Source organism: Nelusetta ayraudi, unplaced genomic scaffold, assembly GCF_046127955.1.
Source record: "Nelusetta ayraudi isolate G7.1 ecotype Tasmania unplaced genomic scaffold, CSIRO-AGI_Nayr_v1 ptg000088l, whole genome shotgun sequence".
Taxonomy (NCBI): domain Eukaryota; kingdom Metazoa; phylum Chordata; class Actinopteri; order Tetraodontiformes; family Monacanthidae; genus Nelusetta; species Nelusetta ayraudi.
Genome location: NW_027466138.1, coordinates 1,165,274 through 1,189,177, shown reverse-complemented (window position 1 = coordinate 1,189,177; position 23,904 = coordinate 1,165,274). Strand labels below are relative to the sequence as shown.

The 23,904-nt window shown below is 40.3% G+C and overlaps 1 protein-coding gene and 1 long non-coding RNA gene across 4 annotated transcripts; both read right to left on the bottom strand.

Annotated features, from left to right (window-relative positions):
• Positions 1-1,163: 1,163 nt before the first annotated feature.
• LOC142901415 (tumor necrosis factor receptor superfamily member 14-like) lies at positions 1,164-15,469 on the bottom strand. Of its 3 annotated transcripts, none has more exons than XR_012928978.1 (11): positions 15,236-15,469; positions 13,127-13,242; positions 12,380-12,473; positions 12,055-12,180; positions 10,946-11,092; positions 10,408-10,495; positions 9,615-9,841; positions 7,462-9,288; positions 5,353-5,468; positions 4,606-4,699; positions 4,362-4,406 (listed from the first exon to the last, which is right to left on the bottom strand). XR_012928978.1 is itself a non-coding variant. In XM_076045919.1 (8 exons), exons 2-8 carry the CDS (start codon positions 5,464-5,466, stop codon positions 1,438-1,440), a joined length of 900 nt encoding a protein of 299 aa, XP_075902034.1. In that variant the 5' UTR covers positions 5,467-5,468; positions 7,462-7,656; the 3' UTR covers positions 1,164-1,437. The 3 variants fall into 3 exon arrangements, 1 of the variants encoding a protein (XP_075902034.1); XR_012928977.1 differs by having other exon boundaries at positions 10,937-11,092; positions 15,236-15,458; XM_076045919.1 differs by lacking the exons at positions 9,615-9,841; positions 10,408-10,495; positions 10,946-11,092; ... (2 more) ...; positions 13,127-13,242; positions 15,236-15,469 and adding exons at positions 1,164-1,532; positions 1,841-2,067; positions 2,634-2,721; positions 3,163-3,318 and having other exon boundaries at positions 4,281-4,406; positions 7,462-7,656.
• A 4,157-nt stretch (positions 15,470-19,626) lies between these two features.
• LOC142901417 (uncharacterized) lies at positions 19,627-21,686 on the bottom strand. Its single transcript, XR_012928979.1, has 3 exons — positions 21,528-21,686; positions 20,361-20,476; positions 19,627-19,725 (listed from the first exon to the last, which is right to left on the bottom strand). It is a non-coding gene; the product is annotated as an uncharacterized LOC142901417 (long non-coding RNA).
• Positions 21,687-23,904: the final 2,218 nt, after the last annotated feature.

The window sequence follows — 23,904 nt, the reverse complement described above, 5'->3', positions numbered from 1 at the left end:
GAACAACTTCATTGTTACTTGAAAATAAAATTGATATTCTCACCAACCACCAGGGGTCTCCTGTCACACAAGCTCTTATTTAAAAAAAACAAAAAAAAAACACACATGCTATTGTTGAGTCTCAAGGAATCTTTGAAGTTCATATCATTCAGTAAGTTCACAACTTCTTAGTCGAACTCGTCTCCAGCCAGACTGACTGAATTCATTGACATCTGCTTTGGATTTGATTCTTAAAATGTCCTCCTATGAGTTCTGATAACACAAGGTCCAGTCAATACGGTGCCTTTCAGGATATTCAGTCAGTGAGGCAGGAGCCCCCTGGTGGTTGGTAAGAATATTACATCGCTTCATGTCTCGCGGTGACCACCGCAAAAAAGCCAGTAGTGAAAGCCTCGTGGTCATGACCCAACCTCACCTGCTGTGTCCAGGACTCAGGACTCAAACTGATGACTGATCTTGCAAATTACAATTGAGGAGTAATTTCCTCCTCAAAACTACAAAAAAATAAATAAATAAAATGTAAACACACAATTCTTCTGGCAGATATTTCGATTTTTTCTGTGGGAGGAAACAGCTCCTTCAGCTAGAAAGACCACCAGCACCATCAGCAACACAATAGCAGGGAATGCTCTGCAGCTCACAGTCTCTGCTCTGTTTTCAATTGAACACTCATCACTTCAGTTGTTGAAGCATTGAGCTGTGACCAGGTCAACAGAGGTGAAGGAAGCTCAAACAGACACATTTTCAACTGCAATAGTCGTATTTCCAGTAACCATAACAAAGCTCTTCTGAAACATGAAGCTTTGTTAAAAAACAAACAACAAAAGTGAAGTTGAAGACACGCACACCTCAGCAAGGATGGCAGGTGCTGAGTCAAAGGTGAATGAAATGCAGGAAAGGCTCGCAGCACTGCAGGACTCCATGCAAAAAGAAAAATGTATTTGTGACGTACGCTTATAGCTCTTCTTCACACAGTTACACCTTGCACGCAGCCATCTTCAATAGTACGAGTCACGTGGTATTATTAACGTCACGTGACACATCAGCTGCACTAAATACGTGACAGAGATCAAATACAATAAGGCAAACATTTTGAAGAATTAAATGCATATTCTCAAAAACAGATATATAAACAAATGAAAAAGTCTGTAGTCCAGTCTGAGTCAGGGAGTCGTGAAAAATTTAAGAGCTCTGCACACTGTAGGTTTACAATATAGCAATGGACACAGGCAACCCACTGTGTATCAGCAGAAAATACACATGTAACAGTCAATTAAGAGCTTAATTAAGAACTCTTAATTAAGCAATACCTAATTAAGAGGTATTTTTGCATGGAGTCCTGCAGTGCTGCGAGCCTTTTTTCCACTTTGTTAAAAAAAAAAAAAAATGGAATCCACTCCTTTTCTTTCTTTTTTTTTGTTGCTGTCTTCATTCTTATCAATGGTCAGAACTCTGCAATTCAGTTGGGGGAGTTCTGTTTTGTCTTTTCAGGACCAAGTTTGTTGACTCCGGACTTTGAAAAGAGACACCTTCTGCATTACAGAAAGAAAGAGAGAGAGAGAGAGAGAGAGAGAGAGAGAGAGAGAGAGAGAGAGAGAGGGAGAGTGAGAGAGAGAGAGAGAGAAAAGAAAATAAACCTGTATTTTTTCTTTACAGAAACTAAAAGCTAAAACAACGGCAGCTTATATCCGTCTCAATCAAGTCATTTAAGTTTCCTGACAGTCCTCCAGCCTATAGATGGCAGTATAACACCAATTTCTCTGGGACAAGATACAATATAATAAATAATATTTACTACACTGTTTAGCATTGTGTATTCTGCCAACTGTACTTTTCATACCTGCTTGGTCATTTTCATTTTCCATCTCTTTTTTCTTGTTTTCTCCTCTAGTTTTTCTTTTTTGGCGTGAGCAGTAGTAAACAAGTCCTCCAGCTATTGAGGCCACTACTATCAGCGACACAGGAACACCAACAATGACTCCCGTGTGATCAGAACCTGGTGGACCACATTCAGCATCAGCTGATGAACTTCCTGCTTTAATCAGCACCGGATTCAAAGCTTGACATCTGGAAAGACAGAAGAGCAGGTTAGAGCAGCGTTCAGAGGAAAGGCTGCCCTGCTGTCTGAAGTGTTACGTGTCAAGCAGATAGCGTGCGTTTTTGTGTTTTCACTCTACCCTCCCCTTTGTGTTTTTCCTTTTCTTTCAGGCGCTCGCCTGCAGCAGCAGGCCACGCCTCCTGTTGGCCTCCTGTCTTTCCAGATGGCCTATCAAGACGGAGGCTACCTTATATAGGCTACCTATACATTTTGCACGCACGCAGTTGATTTGTTGTTACCCCACTAGGTTTATTGGTTGTGCCACACTTGTACGTTTTCAGAGACCTTTTTTTAGATAAGGCAGTGAGGCATTTTGTTTGTTTTTCTTTAGAGTTCAGCCAGGCAGGCCTACTTTTGTTATATTGATTTCATTTATTTTGGCACAGGCACCCTGCCCCGTCCTCCCCCACCTTGTGTTCATTTATCAAAAGAAATCCTTTGTTCACTTTCATTAAGACTTGTTTGATTTTCTGATTGTCTCGTGTTTGTCCACCAACTGGGTTCACCAGGTGGATGTAACAGAAGCTTCACTCACTGTGTGTGTGGCTGACAGGAGGAAGAGGTTCCATTTGAAAAGGTTCCACCAGGGCAGGCAGAACACTCAGTGTCTTCATACAATGAACCTGTGACAACAACATCCAACAAAGAGTTTCATTTTTTAAAAGGAGTTCTGCATGAATATAATTTCAGAGGATTAAGTAATAATTTCAAGAAAACAATTCTAAAATCATTGAAAACAGATGCATAGACTAATAATTATTGACAAGTTTTGTTTACAGAGATTTTAAAAATCTGTTTACATTTGGGAATTTGGGAAGTTTAAAACATAATGCATATTCTAAATGTCATTGTCCAGTGTGCACAATCCACCACATGCAGTGTCTTATTCATATATAATTCATGTAATTGTGATCGACAGTTTCCAGTCAGGTTAAAATATTGTTTTTGTTTTGTGTGTGTCAATCAGGTGACATTCACAACAAGAGCAGACAGGACCGACAACTTTTGTTCCCACACAGTGAAAACTTTGGTCCACAGTCAAGAGTCAAAGTCCTGAAACCAACCTTTCTTACTGATGTATTGTCCTGGTTGGCAGCTTGAGTGTTGCTTTGCTGCTGCACAGCCTCCTTGACTGACGTCCACACAGTAGAATCCCTCCACTGGCTCACAAACTGCATTTGAAGTTGTTGTGCACGCAGTCTTTACAGTTAATCCTGAATCTGTCAACACAGAAACAAGAACTTCAATATAACAAAGCACTTTTTCACCTTTGGCTCCTCCTCCCTAATTGTCAGTGTGGCCATCTATTGCAAAGCCAGCAAGGAACAGCAGATTTACACACATAGATCATGTCTCTCTATGTGTTCTCTCTTCACCACTCTTTATTATTAGACTGGTAGCCCTGCTTAACCTGATGACTGGAAAGAAATCACTCATGCACAAAGAAATCCTGCAATAAGAAGTGTATATATTGAACACTTTCAAAGTTTCTGAAACAAAAAAGGAGGAAAGCTTTCCTCTTGTGTCATGCTAGCTTCTGAATATTTGTGACAGCCAAACTTTGTGCAGTCTTTATCACAAATGCCAAATCATATTGATGTGACATTGTGGTTTTTGCAGTCAGTTAGCTGATGGATGCAGGTTTGGCCTTGAAGACCAGAACACACTGCTGGATTCTGGAGGCAGGGAGGTGGGGGTGGCTACGCTGTCATGCACCTGAGATTCAGGTAGGGGGCGTTATAAGGATTCTTATATATTTTGCAGGTGTGAGTGCGCTGCTGTCCATCTCGAGTGCACAGGTGTTGTGGAGGCGCATTACTGTCTTGATAATGCAGTGAAATAACAGTGAAACATTGTACCACTGGTCAATGGCACAGTCAACTGGACCTGTTCTTCGGAACTGAACAAGCCTTTTGGTCCAGAACAAGTCCAGTTGCCTCAACTTTAGCCTTCTACATTGTTTTGATAGAGTCCACATGTCAGCTGAGGATCTGTCTGCTTTCCATTTAAAACTACAAGTTAAAGTGACTCATAGGAACTGATATCTTCACTTTCTTTTTTTATCCCTGACAGGAAGTATTTCTCACTTAATGAGATTTGCTTTGTTTGCAATACAGTCACACAAAAGCACTTCAGTAAATACATCAACAAGAGTTATTAATTGGGGGGAAGGTGGCTCTACCTGTGTCACAGCTTCGACATGGAAAACATTGTTGGAGTCCATTTGGTTGATCCATGAAGGTTCCTCCCTCACACCATGTGCAGGAAGTGCTTCGGTGCTGAGTACAGTCAGTTTTGACATGTTTACCTGGTGGAAAAAAACAATACATGAAGCAATGATTATAATAATCCTCAGGTCTGTTCATTTATATCTTGTGGGATGGACAGATAGATCTATGAAATGACTTTATGAAATGTGTATGTGACACCCTAAAAAATGACTGATTGCTAATGATTAGTCTATAAAATAGATTGTAGACTAAACAACTGTGTGAGTTGGACCTTACCAGCAGGACACTTTGGACAACAGTCAGTTCCACTCCAATACTCTGAAGGATGACACTGCTGGGAAAAACATCCACTGATATTCAGCAGCAGAACCTGTGAAAAGTGAAAGAGTAAAAGCTTTTTATTTTTTTCTCACTGCTAATTATTAGTTGCAGTACTTCATCAAATATATTTGTATTGAGTTGATCATGTGTGGTATTTAAAAATCTGTCAAACACTTTCATCATACTGCCTCATATCTACATGGTCATCAGTGTTCCACATATATGCACAATAATTTTGGTTAAAAAAACAACAACAAATTATTCAACTGAACTGAAAAGTGCAGTGAGTTTTCATTGAGCATTACAGCCTCTTAGTCCTCAGTTACCACTGGCCTGTTTAGACAATTTCTCAAATGGTTTGATGGCTGAGAAATGCAATAATAATTTACAAAAAATAAACATTTTCATGAGGCTCCAGTAGAACCCCGAGACCCTGAGCTCGGGAAGAAGCAGGTATGGAAAATGAATGAATGAATGAATGAATGAATGATAAACATTTTCATATATATAATATAAAAATATAAATGTGACACAAGCTGTGTTTTCCATTTATTTATTTCTAAATATTGTCCTGAAGTGTATGAGACTGAAAAATAAAGGCAAAAGTTGATGAGGAGCAAGACACTGTATGAAATACAGCACAGTAGAAATGTATACATAAACAATATAGATAATAAAAGATTAATTTACAAATTATTTTACCATTAGAAAAGACACTGTGGCAGACTCTATCATATATCTTGAAGGAGTCATCACACTGAGTTCTGAGCAAAATGTCAACATCACCAGGACACCAACTGGAAAAACTGCATCCATCACTGGAAAAACAAGGAAAAGAAAATTCAAGTTAACACATTTAATTTGATAAAGACAAATGTTTGATTAGACTTTCCATCAACTGGAGTTTGATTTTCTATCTGTTCTATCTTTGTGTTGGAAGTGTCAAACCTTAATATTCCTGCATTGTGTTAAAATGTGATTTTATTTTGAGAAATCATTTTTCAATTTAATTTAATATATTTTAGAATCATAACTGAGGATACATTTTCTCTCACTGCTTCTCCTGCACTCAGCTTCACACCTATAGCCAATTGAAAGTTGCCAGTTGACACTGTTTCACTGTCGTAACGCTGCACTCAGACCTGAGAGCATCCTTGACTATTATCATGACTTTTATAAGGATTATTAACCACTCGTCCCTGCAATACACCTGAGGACATTTTTAAATTGCTAGCAAAACATTTATTGAAACCAGGTTGAGGACAAAATATAATTCTGCAGTCTGATTATTATGATGACACAGCTGACAATAAACTATAAAATAAGCAGTAAACTGGAAGGTAGAAAGGAGCCTGTGTGTTCATGTGTTTGTGGCTGATGGATGAGAACAGCTATGTGAAAATAATAATAAACTGAGCATAAACTTTACTATGAAGTGATTGATTTAAAATAAGTACTAATGTGTAGTGTAGAAGGGTTGAGTTGGAGCAACTGGACTCAGTTCTGGAGATCTTGAAGACGTTTGGTCTCTCATCTGAAAGGCTTCCAACTGAAGAAGCCTTGAAACATCTTCAAGATCACAAGAACGAGTCCAGTTGCTCCAACTTAACCGTTCATCTTTAAGACCTGGGAGGTTAATGCAACCGACTGGGTGGCCTGGGGGACAGCTTGATCGAGAGGGCGCCGCACACTGCAACCACCTAAGGCTGGGCCCCCCTGGTGCGAGTGGGGGACTGTGCTACGGGGCTGGAGCCCCGGGGGTGGCCTGTAGTCTAGTTTACCTTAAGATGAAGAATGAAAGGGCTGCATATTTCAAGCCAAAACCTTCCGCTTCCATTTGATGTAGGAATGTGTGTTGAAGTGTGTTTGGATGATGAGCAATTCACAGCACATTAAAAGGTGTGACAGCCAGCCCCGTTCTCTCCTACTGTGCAAAGTGGCTTGAGGTGACAGTGACCTCTCAGTGCTGCTACATGATCTCAGTGAAGTTGGCCCTCCACCCTCAAAAAAATCTTTTCAAAAATACTTTTAATCGTTTGTGCTGGATTGTACAGCAAAAAGTTTTGTTTGTGCTGCTTCACTTTTTGAGATAATAATATATCCATAACGAGTGACGTCACGCAGCCCCCCAGTATCGTTCAACTGATCTCAAAATGGTCTCGTTTGTTTGTGCCGCAAAGATTTTTGTTTGTGCTGCCTTACTATTTGAGATATTAATATATCCATGACCTGTGACGTCACGCGGAACGACAGGCAATTCTGGACACTTCTTTATTACTGAACATATTCACGTATGAAAAAGTAAAGCACAAATCAAGCACAAACAAACAAGACCATTTTGAGTTCAATGGGATGATATGGGAGGGGAGGGGTTCCGCTTGACGTCACGATGTAAAGAAGCGGCTCGCGCCCGCGCCCATCCACTTAGCAATAACGTTTAATATCTCAAAAAGTAAAGCAGCACAAACGAAACTTTTTGCTGCACAAACCAGCACAAACGATTGAAAGTATTTTGAAAATGTTTTATTGAGGGTGGGGGCGCCAACATCACGGTTGCCCCAAACTTGACGCAAACTTCTCACCTAACAAGGGCGAGGCGCGCCCTCGTGGTGAACATGCCCTAAATTTAAATGTTTTGTAAGCAACACAAGATCAGACTTACGACTTCTGACGTACAATTAACATCTGGACCTCGTTGGAAAAAACAAACAAACCAAAGCCTTGTGGTGTTTTCGGCGATCCACCACACGATCACGTCGACATTGTTCGGGTAATGTAATGTAATGTAATGCTCCGTAATCGCCTACTCACCCTCAGCCGTGAGTCTCTATCTCCAGCAGCCAACATCCACCATAGATTCATTCCACACGGACATACTGAAGCTTTTTGCTGTGACTTTCTGACTGAGAAGAAGCTGGAAAGAAGCAGGAATGAGGAAGCAAACCTCGACTTCTGTCCCAAGTGGACTCGTGCGTCTTCACCATCAAAACCGAAAGTAAAATGTAGACCCGCCCTCATTGCTCTCTTCCCCTTTCTCAAATATTTTGTATAATATGAAATATTTTTGTTTTGGGATTTTTTTTAAATCTATATCTGTGAACAACTTCATTGTTACTTGAAAATAAAATTGATATTCTCACCAACCACCAGGGGTCTCCTGTCACACAAGCTCTTATTTAAAAAAAAAAAAAAACAAAAAAAAAACACACACATGCTATTGTTGAGTCTCAAGGAATCTTTGAAGTTCATATCATTCAGTAAGTTCACAACTTCTTAGTCGAACTCGTCTCCAGCCAGACTGACTGAATTCATTGACATCTGCTTTGGATTTGATTCTTAAAATGTCCTCCTATGAGTTCTGATAACACAAGGTCCAGTCAATACGGTGCCTTTCAGGATATTCAGTCAGTGAGGCAGGAGCCCCCTGGTGGTTGGTAAGAATATTACATCGCTTCATGTCTCGCGGTGACCACCGCAAAAAAGCCAGTAGTGAAAGCCTCGTGGTCATGACCCAACCTCACCTGCTGTGTCCAGGACTCAGGACTCAAACTGATGACTGATCTTGCAAATTACAATTGAGGAGTAATTTCCTCCTCAAAACTACAAAAAAATAAATAAATAAAATGTAAACACACAATTCTTCTGGCAGATATTTCTATTTTTTCTGTGGGAGGAAACAGCTCCTTCAGCTAGAAAGACCACCAGCACCATCAGCAACACAATAGCAGGGAATCCTCTGCAGCTCACAGTCTCTGCTCTGTTTTCAATTGAACACTCATCACTTCAGTTGTTGAAGCATTGAGCTGTGACCAGGTCAACAGAGGTGAAGGAAGCTCAAACAGACACATTTTCAACTGCAATAGTCGTATTTCCAGTAACCATAACAAAGCTCTTCTGAAACATGAAGCTTTGTTAAAAAACAAACAACAAAAGTGAAGTTGAAGACACGCACACCTCAGCAAGGATGGCAGGTGCTGAGTCAAAGGTGAATGAAATGCAGGAAAGGCTCGCAGCACTGCAGGACTCCATGCAAAAAGAAAAATGTATTTGTGACGTACGCTTATAGCTCTTCTTCACACAGTTACACCTTGCACGCAGCCATCTTCAATAGTACGAGTCACGTGGTATTATTAACGTCACGTGACACATCAGCTGCACTAAATACGTGACAGAGATCAAATACAATAAGGCAAACATTTTGAAGAATTAAATGCATATTCTCAAAAACAGATATATAAACAAATGAAAAAGTCTGTAGTCCAGTCTGAGTCAGGGAGTCGTGAAAAATTTAAGAGCTCTGCACACTGTAGGTTTACAATATAGCAATGGACACAGGCAACCCACTGTGTATCAGCAGAAAATACACATGTAACAGTCAATTAAGAGCTTAATTAAGAACTCTTAATTAAGCAATACCTAATTAAGAGGTATTTTTGCATGGAGTCCTGCAGTGCTGCGAGCCTTTTTTCCACTTTGTTAAAAAAAAAAAAAAATGGAATCCACTCCTTTTCTTTCTTTTTTTTTGTTGCCGTCTTCATTCTTATCAATGGTCAGAACTCTGCAATTCAGTTGGGGGAGTTCTGTTTTGTCTTTTCAGGACCAAGTTTGTTGACTCCGGACTTCGAAAAGAGACACCTTCTGCATTACAGAAAGAAAGAGAGAGAGAGAGAGAGAGAGAGAGAAAGAGAGAGAGAGAGAGGGAGAGTGAGAGAGAGAGAGAGAGAGAGAGAGAGAGAGAGAGAGAGAGAAAAGAAAATAAACCTGTATTTTTTCTTTACAGAAACTAAAAGCTAAAACAACGGCAGCTTGTATCCGTCTCAATCAAGTCATTTAAGTTTCCTGACAGTCCTCCAGCCTATAGATGGCAGTATAACACCAATTTCTCTGGGACAAGATACAATATAATAAATAATATTTACTACACTGTTTAGCATTGTGTATTCTGCCAACTGTACTTTTCATACCTGCTTGGTCATTTTCATTTTCCATCTCTTTTTTCTTGTTTTCTCCTCTAGTTTTTCTTTTTTGGCGTGAGCAGTAGTAAACAAGTCCTCCAGCTATTGAGGCCACTACTATCAGCGACACAGGAACACCAACAATGACTCCCGTGTGATCAGAACCTGGTGGACCACATTCAGCATCAGCTGATGAACTTCCTGCTTTAATCAGCACCGGATTCAAAGCTTGACATCTGGAAAGACAGAAGAGCAGGTTAGAGCAGCGTTCAGAGGAAAGGCTGCCCTGCTGTCTGAAGTGTTACGTGTCAAGCAGATAGCGTGCGTTTTTGTGTTTTCACTCTACCCTCCCCTTTGTGTTTTTCCTTTTCTTTCAGGCGCTCGCCTGCAGCAGCAGGCCACGCCTCCTGTTGGCCTCCTGTCTTTCCAGATGGCCTATCAAGACGGAGGCTACCTTATATAGGCTACCTATACATTTTGCACGCACGCAGTTGATTTGTTGTTATCCCACTAGGTTTATTGGTTGTGCCACACTTGTACGTTTTCAGAGACCTTTTTTTAGATAAGGCAGTGAGGCATTTTGTTTGTTTTTCTTTAGAGTTCAGCCAGGCAGGCCTACTTTTGTTATATTGATTTCATTTATTTTGGCACAGGCACCCTGCCCCGTCCTCCCCCACCTTGTGTTCATTTATCAAAAGAAATCCTTTGTTCACTTTCATTAAGACTTGTTTGATTTTCTGATTGTCTCGTGTTTGTCCACCAACTGGGTTCACCAGGTGGATGTAACAGAAGCTTCACTCACTGTGTGTGTGGCTGACAGGAGGAAGAGGTTCCATTTGAAAAGGTTCCACCAGGGCAGGCAGAACACTCAGTGTCTTCATACAATGAACCTGTGACAACAACATCCAACAAAGAGTCTCATTTTTTAAAAGGAGTTCTGCATGAATATAATTTCAGAGGATTAAGTAATAATTTCAAGAAAACAATTCTAAAATCATTGAAAACAGATGCATAGACTAATAATTATTGACAAGTTTTGTTTACAGAGATTTTAAAAATCTGTTTACATTTGGGAATTTGGGAAGTTTAAAACATAATGCATATTCTAAATGTCATTGTCCAGTGTGCACAATCCACCACATGCAGTGTCTTATTCATATATAATTCATGTAATTGTGATCGACAGTTTCCAGTCAGGTTAAAATATTGTTTTTGTTTTGTGTGTGTCAATCAGGTGACATTCACAACAAGAGCAGACAGGACCGACAACTTTTGTTCCCACACAGTGAAAACTTTGGTCCACAGTCAAGAGTCAAAGTCCTGAAACCAACCTTTCTTACTGATGTATTGTCCTGGTTGGCAGCTTGAGTGTTGCTTTGCTGCTGCACAGCCTCCTTGACTGACGTCCACACAGTAGAATCCCTCCACTGGCTCACAAACTGCATTTGAAGTTGTTGTGCACGCAGTCTTTACAGTTAATCCTGAATCTGTCAACACAGAAACAAGAACTTCAATATAACAAAGCACTTTTTCACCTTTGGCTCCTCCTCCCTAATTGTCAGTGTGGCCATCTATTGCAAAGCCAGCAAGGAACAGCAGATTTAAACACATAGATCATGTCTCTCTATGTGTTCTCTCTTCACCACTCTTTATTATTAGACTGGTAGCCCTGCTTAACCTGATGACTGGAAAGAAATCACTCATGCACAAAGAAATCCTGCAATAAGAAGTGTATATATTGAACACTTTCAAAGTTTCTGAAACAAAAAAGGAGGAAAAGTTTCCTCTTGTGTCATGCTAGCTTCTGAATATTTGTGACAGCCAAACTTTGTGCAGTCTTTATCACAAATGCCAAATCATATTGATGTGACATTGTGGTTTTTGCAGTCAGTCAGCTGATGGATGCAGGTTTGGCCTTGAAGACCAGAACACACTGCTGGATTCTGGAGGCAGGGAGGTGGGGGTGGCTACGCTGTCATGCACCTGAGATTCAGGTAGGGGGCGTTATAAGGATTCTTATATATTTTGCAGGTGTGAGTGCGCTGCTGTCCATCTCGAGTGCACAGGTGTTGTGGAGGCGCATTACTGTCTTGATAATGCAGTGAAATAACAGTGAAACATTGTACCACTGGTCAATGGCACAGTCAACTGGACCTGTTCTTCGGAACTGAACAAGCCTTTTGGTCCAGAACAAGTCCAGTTGCCTCAACTTTAGCCTTCTACATTGTTTTGATAGAGTCCACATGTCAGCTGAGGATCTGTCTGCTTTCCATTTAAAACTACAAGTTAAAGTGACTCATAGGAACTGATATCTTCACTTTCTTTTTTTATCCCTGACAGGAAGTATTTCTCACTTAATGAGATTTGCTTTGTTTGCAATACAGTCACACAAAAGCACTTCAGTAAATACATCAACAAGAGTTATTAACTGGGGGGAAGGTGGCTCTACCTGTGTCACAGCTTTGACATGGAAAACATTGTTGGAGTCCATTTGGTTGATCCATGAAGGTTCCTCCCTCACACCATGTGCAGGAAGTGCTTCGGTGCTGAGTACAGTCAGTTTTGACATGTTTACCTGGTGGAAAAAAACAATACATGAAGCAATGATTATAATAATCCTCAGGTCTGTTCATTTATATCTTGTGGGATGGACAGATAGATCTATGAAATGACTTTATGAAATGTGTATGTGACACCCTAAAAAATGACTGATTGCTAATGATTAGTCTATAAAATAGAGTGTAGACTAAACAACTGTGTGAGTTGGACCTTACCAGCAGGACACTTTGGACAACAGTCAGTTCCACTCCAATACTCTGAAGGATGACACTGCTGGGAAAAACATCCACTGATATTCAGCAGCAGAACCTGTGAAAAGTGAAAGAGTAAAAGCTTTTTATTTTTTTCTCACTGCTAATTATTAGTTGCAGTACTTCATCAAATATATTTGTATTGAGTTGATCGTGTGTGGTATTTAAAAATCTGTCAAACACTTTCATCATACTGCCTCATATCTACATGGTCATCAGTGTTCCACATATATGCACAATAATTTTGGTTAAAAAAACAACAACAAATTATTCAACTGAACTGAAAAGTGCAGTGAGTTTTCATTGAGCATTACAGCCTCTTAGTCCTCAGTTACCACTGGCCTGTTTAGACAATTTCTCAAATGGTTTGATGGCTGAGAAATGCAATAATAATTTACAAAAAATAAACATTTTCATGAGGCTCCAGTAGAACCCCGAGACCCTGAGCTCGGGAAGAAGCAGGTATGGAAAATGAATGAATGAATGAATGAATGAATGATAAACATTTTCATATATATAATATAAAAATATAAATGTGACACAAGCTGTGTTTTCCATTTATTTATTTCTAAATATTGTCCTGAAGTGTATGAGACTGAAAAATAAAGGCAAAAGTTGATGAGGAGCAAGACACTGTATGAAATACAGCACAGTAGAAATGTATACATAAACAATATAGATAATAAAAGATTAATTTACAAATTATTTTACCATTAGAAAAGACACTGTGGCAGACTCTATCATATATCTTGAAGGAGTCATCACACTGAGTTCTGAGCAAAATGTCAACATCACCAGGACACCAACTGGAAAAACTGCATCCATCACTGGAAAAACAAGGAAAAGAAAATTCAAGTTAACACATTTAATTTGATAAAGACAAATGTTTGATTAGACTTTCCATCAACTGGAGTTTGATTTTCTATCTGTTCTATCTTTGTGTTGGAAGTGTCAAACCTTAATATTCCTGCATTGTGTTAAAATGTGATTTTATTTTGAGAAATCATTTTTCAATTTAATTTAATATATTTTAGAATCATAACTGAGGATACATTTTCTCTCACTGCTTCTCCTGCACTCAGCTTCACACCTATAGCCAATTGAAAGTTGCCAGTTGACACTGTTTCACTGTCGTAACGCTGCACTCAGACCTGAGAGCATCCTTGACTATTATCATGACTTTTATAAGGATTATTAACCACTCGTCCCTGCAATACACCTGAGGACATTTTTAAATTGCTAGCAAAACATTTATTGAAACCAGGTTGAGGACAAAATATAATTCTGCAGTCTGATTATTATGATGACACAGCTGACAATAAACTATAAAATAAGCAGTAAACTGGAAGGTAGAAAGGAGCCTGTGTGTTCATGTGTTTGTGGCTGATGGATGAGAACAGCTATGTGAAAATAATAATAAACTGAGCATAAACTTTACTATGAAGTGATTGATTTAAAATAAGTACTAATGTGTAGTGTAGAAGGGTTGAGTTGGAGCAACTGGACTCAGTTCTGGAGATCTTGAAGACGTTTGGTCTCTCATCTGAAAGGCTTCCAACTGAAGAAGCCTTGAAACATCTTCAAGATCACAAGAACGAGTCCAGTTGCTCCAACTTAACCGTTCATCTTTAAGACCTGGGAGGTTAATGCAACCGACTGGGTGGCCTGGGGGACAGCTTGATCGAGAGGGCGCCGCACACTGCAACCACCTAAGGCTGGGCCCCCCTGGTGCGAGTGGGGGACTGTGCTACGGGGCTGGAGCCCCGGGGGTGGCCTGTAGTCTAGTTTACCTTAAGATGAAGAATGAAAGGGCTGCATATTTCAAGCCAAAACCTTCCGCTTCCATTTGATGTAGGAATGTGTGTTGAAGTGTGTTTGGATGATGAGCAATTCACAGCACATTAAAAGGTGTGACAGCCAGCCCCGTTCTCTCCTACTGTGCAAAGTGGCTTGAGGTGACAGTGACCTCTCAGTGCTGCTACATGATCTCAGTGAAGTTGGCCCTCCACCCTCAAAAAAATCTTTTCAAAAATACTTTTAATCGTTTGTGCTGGATTGTACAGCAAAAAGTTTCGTTTGTGCTGCTTCACTTTTTGAGATAATAATATATCCATAACGAGTGACGTCACGCAGCCCCCCAGTATCGTTCAACTGATCTCAAAATGGTCTCGTTTGTTTGTGCCGCAAAGATTTTTGTTTGTGCTGCCTTACTATTTGAGATATTAATATATCCATGACCTGTGACGTCACGCGGAACGACAGGCAATTCTGGACACTTCTTTATTACTGAACATATTCACGTATGAAAAAGTAAAGCACAAATCAAGCACAAACAAACAAGACCATTTTGAGTTCAATGGGATGATATGGGAGGGGAGGGGTTCCGCTTGACGTCACGAGGTAAAGAAGCGGCTCGCGCCCGCGCCCATCCACTTAGCAATAACGTTTAATATCTCAAAAAGTAAAGCAGCACAAACGAAACTTTTTGCTGCACAAACCAGCACAAACGATTGAAAGTATTTTGAAAATGTTTTATTGAGGGTGGGGGCGCCAACATCACGGTTGCCCCAAACTTGACGCAAACTTCTCACCTAACAAGGGCGAGGCGCGCCCTCGTGGTGAACATGCCCTAAATTTAAATGTTTTGTAAGCAACACAAGATCAGACTTACGACTTCTGACGTACAATTAACATCTGGACCTCGTTGGAAAAAACAAACAAACCAAAGCCTTGTGGTGTTTTCGGCGATCCACCACACGATCACGTCGACATTGTTCGGGTAATGTAATGTAATGTAATGCTCCGTAATCGCCTACTCACCCTCAGCCGTGAGTCTCTATCTCCAGCAGCCAACATCCACCATAGATTCATTCCACACGGACATACTGAAGCTTTTTGCTGCGACTTTCTGACTGAGAAGAAGCTGGAAAGAAGCAGGAATGAGGAAGCAAACCTCGACTTCTGTCCCAAGTGGACTCGTGCGTCTTCACCATCAAAACCGAAAGTAAAATGTAGACCCGCCCTCATTGCTCTCTTCCCCTTTCTCAAATATTTTGTATAATATGAAATATTTTTGTTTTGGGATTTTTTTTAAAATCTATATCTGTGAACAACTTCATTGTTACTTGAAAATAAAATTGATATTCTCACCAACCACCAGGGGTCTCCTGTCACACAAGCTCTTATTTAAAAAAAAACAAAAAAAAACACACACATGCTATTGTTGAGTCTCAAGGAATCTTTGAAGTTCATATCATTCAGTAAGTTCACAACTTCTTAGTCGAACTCGTCTCCAGCCAGACTGACTGAATTCATTGACATCTGCTTTGGATTTGATTCTTAAAATGTCCTCCTATGAGTTCTGATAACACAAGGTCCAGTCAATACGGTGCCTTTCAGGATATTCAGTCAGTGAGGCAGGAGCCCCCTGGTGGTTGGTAAGAATATTACATCGCTTCATGTCTCGCGGTGACCACCGCAAAAAAGCCAGTAGTGAAAGCCTCGTGGTCATGACCCAACCTCACCTGCTGTGTCCAGGACTCAGGACTCAAACTGATGACTGATCTTGCAAATTACAATTGAGGAGTAATTTCCTCCTCAAAACTACAAAAAAATAAATAAATAAAATGTAAACACACAATTCTTCTGGCAGATATTTCGATTTTTTCTGTGGGAGGAAACAGCTCCTTCAGCTAGAAAGACCACCAGCACCATCAGCAACACAATAGCAGGGAATCCTCTGCAGCTCACAGTCTCTGCTCTGTTTTCAATTGAACACTCATCACTTCAGTTGTTGAAGCATTGAGCTGTGACCAGGTCAACAGAGGTGAAGGAAGCTCAAACAGACACATTTTCAACTGCAATAGTCGTATTTCCAGTAACCATAACAAAGCTCTTCTGAAACATGAAGCTTTGTTAAAAAACAAACAACAAAAGTGAAGTTGAAGACACGCACACCTCAGCAAGGATGGCAGGTGCTGAGTCAAAGGTGAATGAAATGCAGGAAAGGCTCGCAGCACTGCAGGACTCCATGCAAAAAGAAAAATGTATTTGTGACGTACGCTTATAGCTCTTCTTCACACAGTTACACCTTGCACGCAGCCATCTTCAATAGTACGAGTCACGTGGTATTATTAACGTCACGTGACACATCAGCTGCACTAAATACGTGACAGAGATCAAATACAATAAGGCAAACATTTTGAAGAATTAAATGCATATTCTCAAAAACAGATATATAAACAAATGAAAAAGTCTGTAGTCCAGTCTGAGTCAGGGAGTCGTGAAAAATTTAAGAGCTCTGCACACTGTAGGTTTACAATATAGCAATGGACACAGGCAACCCACTGTGTATCAGCAGAAAATACACATGTAACAGTCAATTAAGAGCTTAATTAAGAACTCTTAATTAAGCAATACCTAATTAAGAGGTATTTTTGCATGGAGTCCTGCAGTGCTGCGAGCCTTTTTTCCACTTTGTTAAAAAAAAAAAAAATGGAATCCACTCCTTTTCTTTCTTTTTTTTTGTTGCTGTCTTCATTCTTATCAATGGTCAGAACTCTGCAATTCAGTTGGGGGAGTTCTGTTTTGTCTTTTCAGGACCAAGTTTGTTGACTCCGGACTTTGAAAAGAGACACCTTCTGCATTACAGAAAGAAAGAGAGAGAGAGAGAGAGAGAGAGAGAGAGAGAGAGAGAGAGAGAGAGAGAGGGAGAGAGAGAGAGAGAGGGAGAGTGAGAGAGAGAGAGAGAGAAAAGAAAATAAACCTGTATTTTTTCTTTACAGAAACTAAAAGCTAAAACAACGGCAGCTTATATCCGTCTCAATCAAGTCATTTAAGTTTCCTGACAGTCCTCCAGCCTATAGATGGCAGTATAACACCAATTTCTCTGGGACAAGATACAATATAATAAATAATATTTACTACACTGTTTAGCATTGTGTATTCTGCCAACTGTACTTTTCATACCTGCTTGGTCATTTTCATTTTCCATCTCTTTTTTCTTGTTTTCTCCTCTAGTTTTTCTTTTTCGGCGTGAGCAGTAGTAAACAAGTCCTCCAGCTATTGAGGCCACCACCACTATCAGTGACACAGCAACGCCAACAATGACTCCCGTGTGATCAGAACCTGGTGGTCCACATTCAGTATCAGCTGATGAACTTCCTGCTTTAATCAACTCCAGATTCAAAGCTTGACATCTGGAAAGACAGAAGAGCAGGTTCGAGCAGCGTTCAGAGGAAAGGCTGTCCTGCTGTCTGAAGCTTCACTCACTGTGTGTGTGGCTGACAGGAGGAAGAGGTTCCATTTGAAAAGGTTCCACCAGGGCAGGCAGAACACTCAGTGTCTTCATACAATGAACCTGTGACAACAACATCCAACAAAGAGTTTCATTTTTTCAGTGGATTAAGTAATAATTTCAAGAAAACAATTCTAAAATCATTGAAAACAGATGCATAGACTAATAATTATTGACAAGTTTTGTTTACAGAGATTTTAAAAATCTGTTTACATTTGGGAATTTGGGAAGTTTAAAACATAATGCATATTCTAAATGTCATTGTCCAGTGTGCACAATCCACCACATGCAGTGTCTTATTCATATATAATTCATGTAAATGTGATCGACAGTTTCCAGTCAGGTTAAAATATTGTTTTTGTTTTGTGTGTGTCAATCAGGTGACATTCACAACAAGAGCAGACAGGACCGACAACTTTTGTTCCCACACAGTGAAAACTTTGGTCCACAGTCAAGAGTCAAAGTCCTGAAACCAACCTTTCTTACTGATGTATTGTCCTGGTTGGCAGCTTGAGTGTTGCTTTGCTGCTGCACAGCCTCCTTGACTGACGTCCACACAGTAGAATCCCTCCACTGGCTCACAAACTGCATTTGAAGTTGTTGTGCACTCAGTCTTTACAGTTAATCCTGAATCTGTCAACACAGAAACAAGAACTTCAATATAACAAAGCACTTTTTCACCATTGACTCCTCCTCCCTAATTGTCAGTGTGGCCATCTATTGCAAAGCCAGCAAGGAACAGCAGATTTACACACATAGATCATGTCTCTCTATGTGTTCTCTCTTCACCACTCTTTATTATTAGACTGGTAGCCCTGCTTAACCTGATGACTGGAAAGAAATCACTCATGCACAAAGAAATCCTGCAATAAGAAGTGTATATATTGAACACTTTCAAAGTTTCTGAAACAAAAAAGGAGGAAAGCTTTCCTCTTGTGTCATGCTAGCTTCTGAATATTTGTGACAGCCAAACTTTGTGCAGTCTTTATCACAAATGCCAAATCATATTGATGTGACATTGTGGTTTTTGCAGTCAGTTAGCTGATGGATGCAGGTTTGGCCTTGAAGACCAGAACACACTGCTGGATTCTGGAGGCAGGGAGGTGGGGGTGGCTACGCTGTCACGCACCTGAGATTCAGGTAGGGGGCGTTATAAGGATTCTTATATATTTTGCAGGTGTGAGTGCGCTGCTGTCCATCTCGAGTGCACAGGTGTTGTGGAGGCGCATTACTGTCTTGATAATGCAGTGAAATAACAGTGAAACATTGTACCACTGGTCAATGGCACAGTCAACTGGACCTGTTCTTCGGAACTGAACAAGCCTTTTGGTCCAGAACAAGTCCAGTTGCCTCAACTTTAGCCTTCTACATTGTTTTGATAGAGTCCACATGTCAGCTGAGGATCTGTCTGCTTTCCATTTAAAACTACAAGTTAAAGTGACTCATAGGAACTGATATCTTCACTTTCTTTTTTTATCCCTGACAGGAAGTATTTCTCACTTAATGAGATTTGCTTTGTTTGCAATACAGTCACACAAAAGCACTTCAGTAAATACATCAACAAGAGTTATTAATTGGGGGGAAGGTGGCTCTACCTGTGTCACAGCTTTGACATGGAAAACATTGTTGGAGTCCATTTGGTTGATCCATGAAGGTTCCTCCCTCACACCATGTGCAGGAAGTGCTTCGGTGCTGAGTACAGTCAGTTTTGACATGTTTACCTGGTGGAAAAAAACAATACATGAAGCAATGATTATAATAATCCTCAGGTCTGTTCATTTATATCTTGTGGGATGGACAGATAGATCTATGAAATGACTTTATGAAATGTGTATGTGACACCCTAAAAAATGACTGATTGCTAATGATTAGTCTATAAAATAGATTGTAGACTAAACAACTGTGTGAGTTGGACCTTACCAGCAGGACACTTTGGACAACAGTCAGTTCCACTCCAATACTCTGAAGGATGACACTGCTGGGAAAAACATCCACTGATATTCAGCAGCAGAACCTGTGAAAAGTGAAAGAGTAAAAGCTTTTTATTTTTTTCTCACTGCTAATTATTAGTTGCAGTACTTCATCAAATATATTTGTATTGAGTTGATCATGTGTGGTATTTAAAAATCTGTCAAACACTTTCATCATACTGCCTCATATCTACATGGTCATCAGTGTTCCACATATATGCACAATAATTTTGGTTAAAAAAACAACAACAACAACAACAGTTTTCATTGAGCATTACAGCCTCTTAGTCCTCAGTTACCACTGGCCTGTTTAGACACTTTCTCAAATGGTTTGATGGCTGAGAAATGCAATAATAATTTACAAAAAATAAACATTTTCATGAGGCGCCAGTAGACCCCCGAGACCCTGAGCTCGGGAAGAAGCAGGTATGGAAAACGAATGAATGAATGAATGAATGAATGAATAATAAACATTTTCATATATATAATATAAAAATATAAATGTGACACAAGCTGTGTTTTCCATTTATTTATTTCTAAATATTGTCCTGAAGTGTATGAGACTGAGAAATAAAGGCAAAAGTTGATGAGGAGCAAGACACTGTATGAAATACAGCACAGTAGAAATGTATACATAAACAATATAGATAATAAAAGATTAATTTACAAATTATTTTACCATTAGAAAAGACACTGTGGCAGACTCTATCATATATCTTGAAGGAGTCATCACACTGAGTTCTGAGCAAAATGTCAACATCACCAGGACACCAACTGGAAAAACTGCATCCATCACTGGAAAAACAAGGAAAAGAAAATTCAAGTTAACACATTTAATTTGATAAAGACAAATGTTTGATTAGACTTTCCATCAACTGGAGTTTGATTTTCTATCTGTTCTATCTTTGTGTTGGAAGTGTCAAACCTTAATATTCCTGCATTGTGTTAAAATGTGCTTTTATTTTGAGAAATCATTTTTCAATTTAATTTAATATATTTTAGAATCATAACTGAGGATACATTTTCTCTCACTGCTTCTCCTGCACTCAGCTTCACACCTACAGCCAATTGAAAGTTGCCAGTTGACACTGCTTTACTGTAGTAACGCTGCACTCAGACCTGAGAGCATCCTTGACTATTATCATGACTGTTATAAGGATTATTAACCACTCGTCCCTGCAATACACCTGAGGACATTTTTAAATTGCTAGCAAAACATTTATTGAAACCAGGTTGAGGACAAAATATAATTCTGCAGTCTGATTATTATGATGACACAGCTGACAATAAACTGTAAACTAAGTAGTAAACTGGAAGGTAGAAAGGAGTCTAAAAGATTTAGGCAAGACACAGAAATGAATCACTGATCATTTTTCAGTGAGTCTTCAGAAAAAGAATGTGAATACGAGTCATCAGGAAATGTCTGAGTGTGTTCATGTGTTTGTGGCTGATGGATGGACAAGTGAACTGACACGTATCCAACACACAGTGAGAACAGCTACGTGAACATAATAATAAACTGAGCATAAACTTTACTATGAAGTGATTGATTTAAAAATAAGTACTAATGTGTAGTGTAGAAGGGTTGAGTTGGAGCAACTGGACTCAGTTCTGGAGATCTTGAAGACGTTTGGTCTCTCTCTGGTGAACATGCACTCAATTTAATTGTTTTGTAAGCAACACAAGATCAGACTTACGACTTCTGACGTACAATTAACATCTGGACCTCGTTGGAAAAAACAAACAAACCAAAGCCTTGTGGTGTTTTCGGCGATCCACCACACGATCACGTCGACATTGTTCGGGTAATGTAATGTAATGTAATGCTCCGTAATTGCCTACTCACCCTCAGCCGTGAGTCTCTATCTCCAGCAGCCAACATCCACCATAGATTCATTCCACACGGACATACTGAAGCTTTTTGCTGCGACTTTCTGACTGAGAAGAAGCTGGAAAGAAGCAGGAATGAGGAAGCAAACCTCGACTTCTGTCCCAAGTGGAGTCGCGCGCGTTGTTTGTCCCGCCTCCCGGGTAAAGGGAACGTGCTTTTTTTTTTTTTTTTCCGTTTGGTTCGCCATGCAGTGTGTGTCTGTGTCTGCTTGCCTTGGTGTTTGTGTGCTGTATGGGAAGGACTTTAGGACCACGCAGTTGACAGGGAAGGCACGACGGTGCCAGCGTGTGAGTGCGTACGTGCGTCCCTGTGCTGCGTGTGTTGCAAGGCTGTAGGCTGCGGCACGCATGTCAGTCTGTTTACTTTGTTTCCTCGTGTGGAAAAATGAGCGCTGCTGCTGAAAGTCATGAAAATGAAAGAGAAGATGGTGAGGATGTGGTCCTGGGCCCCGGCCCTGCTAAAAAAAAAAAAAAAGAAAGAAAAGAGTTGTGTGTGACAACAAAAGGTGGGAAGAAAAACGCAGTTGGGTTAAGCCTGGGAGTGGCCATCAGTCCCGGGTCTTCTGCTGGTACAAAGCTCCTTGCTAACAGATTTGATTCAACAATAACACAACCAAATAGCAGAGAGACACGAGTTCCTACTTTGTGCTGTGAAGTCGTGCTGCCAGGAGATTAATCAGATCACACCGTGATTAATCCATGTTGTGCCCCAGTCTCCAGATTGGAGTGAGAGTTCATGCAACTTTTAAGCATCTCCTCGAGGAGCACCAACTGGAGCATCTGCTGTTGCTTTGGAAGGTCCACATCACCTCCACACTGAGCTTTGCTTGTTTCTTTCATGCTCCCTTCACTCCATGGGTTGTTTGTTTGGTTTGACTGCCTGATTTTCGTCGTCTCCTGATTTGCCAGTCATTTACTTTCATCCTGAGTTTTTATCATATTTAAATTAAAAAAAAACATTTTCCAGGTCATCAGTTTAGTTTGAAATGTTTTGGTTGTTTTCTATGTTTGTTTGTTTATTATTATTATGTTGTTATCCATCAATGTGTCTCTGTTGCTCTCTCCAGGTGCTGTGGGACACACAGGTGACCCCCCACCCTTTCTTTCCTTTGCCCCGTGTGTGTGTGTGTGTGTGTGTGTGTGTGTGTGTGTGTGTGTGTGTGTGTGTGTGTGTGTGTGTGTGTGTGTGTGTGTGTTTCACGTGGTGGTCCTTCACCTCACCTGCAGTAACTCAGTAAGGCCCTGTCCCGGAGGAGCTCTGTTTTAGTCTGTGAGGCCGGTGGTCACTTATTTTTCCCCTTTGGTTTGGTTGTTTATTGTCCCAAAATAAATATATTTTCTTTAAACTGGAATCATGTCTCTGTCCCACCAGTATAACAAACCTGTTGCCTTAATCATCCAAAAAGGAGGTCATTAGTTTGCTCATTTTCTTTTGCCCCTTTTTTTGTTTTCTTTCTAGTTTTTTCTTTGGTTTATTGTTTCTTGGGTAAATTGCACACACGTCTTGTGGTAAGTGCCGGACTCGTGTGGACACTGTAAGTACTGCAGCAACAGGTCCCATGGGGCCCAAACAGTATTTTTCCATAGACTGCAATGCAAAAAGACAAAGCTGTAAAATGGCAGACAGGACGACTGTGTTCATGATAAATGTTCCTATTGCAGACTTTCAGTCATGGTCTGTTTTTGGACTTTCAAAAAAAAACAAAAAAACTATGCATGCCAAAAAAATTTAATTTAAATATGAAGATACAGAAGGACGCAAAGGAAAGTAGCGGTGCATCCTTCAAATTGGCTAAAAGTAGGGCGCATTTCAAGGGTGCATTTGGAGCGTCCTTTGAATTTTAGTGAATTGGGACAAGCGTTTGCGCAGTGCTATGATGCAACTGGCCTTTAAATGCAGGCTTCGAAGGAAGCAGACCCTGAATTGTTCACCGTGTCTCACTCTCACTTCCGCACTGGGAACCACCCCGACCCAACCTCAGCCTATTATACTGCGTTGCCTTCATGGGGCAACATTCACCACCACAACCGACAAATAAAACACAGAATATAAGAAAACACAACCCAGTCCAAAAAAAGAAAAAACACGCTTTGGAGGAACGGGTTGAACGGGAACCTCAGGGCCACAAACCAGTTGCACATTGAGGACCGCTGATCTACAACATCCATACATTTATTTTCTATACTCACTTCTTGCTCAGGGTGTCGGGGGTCTGCTGGAGCCTCCTCTAGCTGTCATAGGCTGAAGGCAGGGTGACACCCTGGACAAGTGGCCACTTTATTTGGGACACATACAATCAACCATTCACACACACATAGACAACTTGGGACAG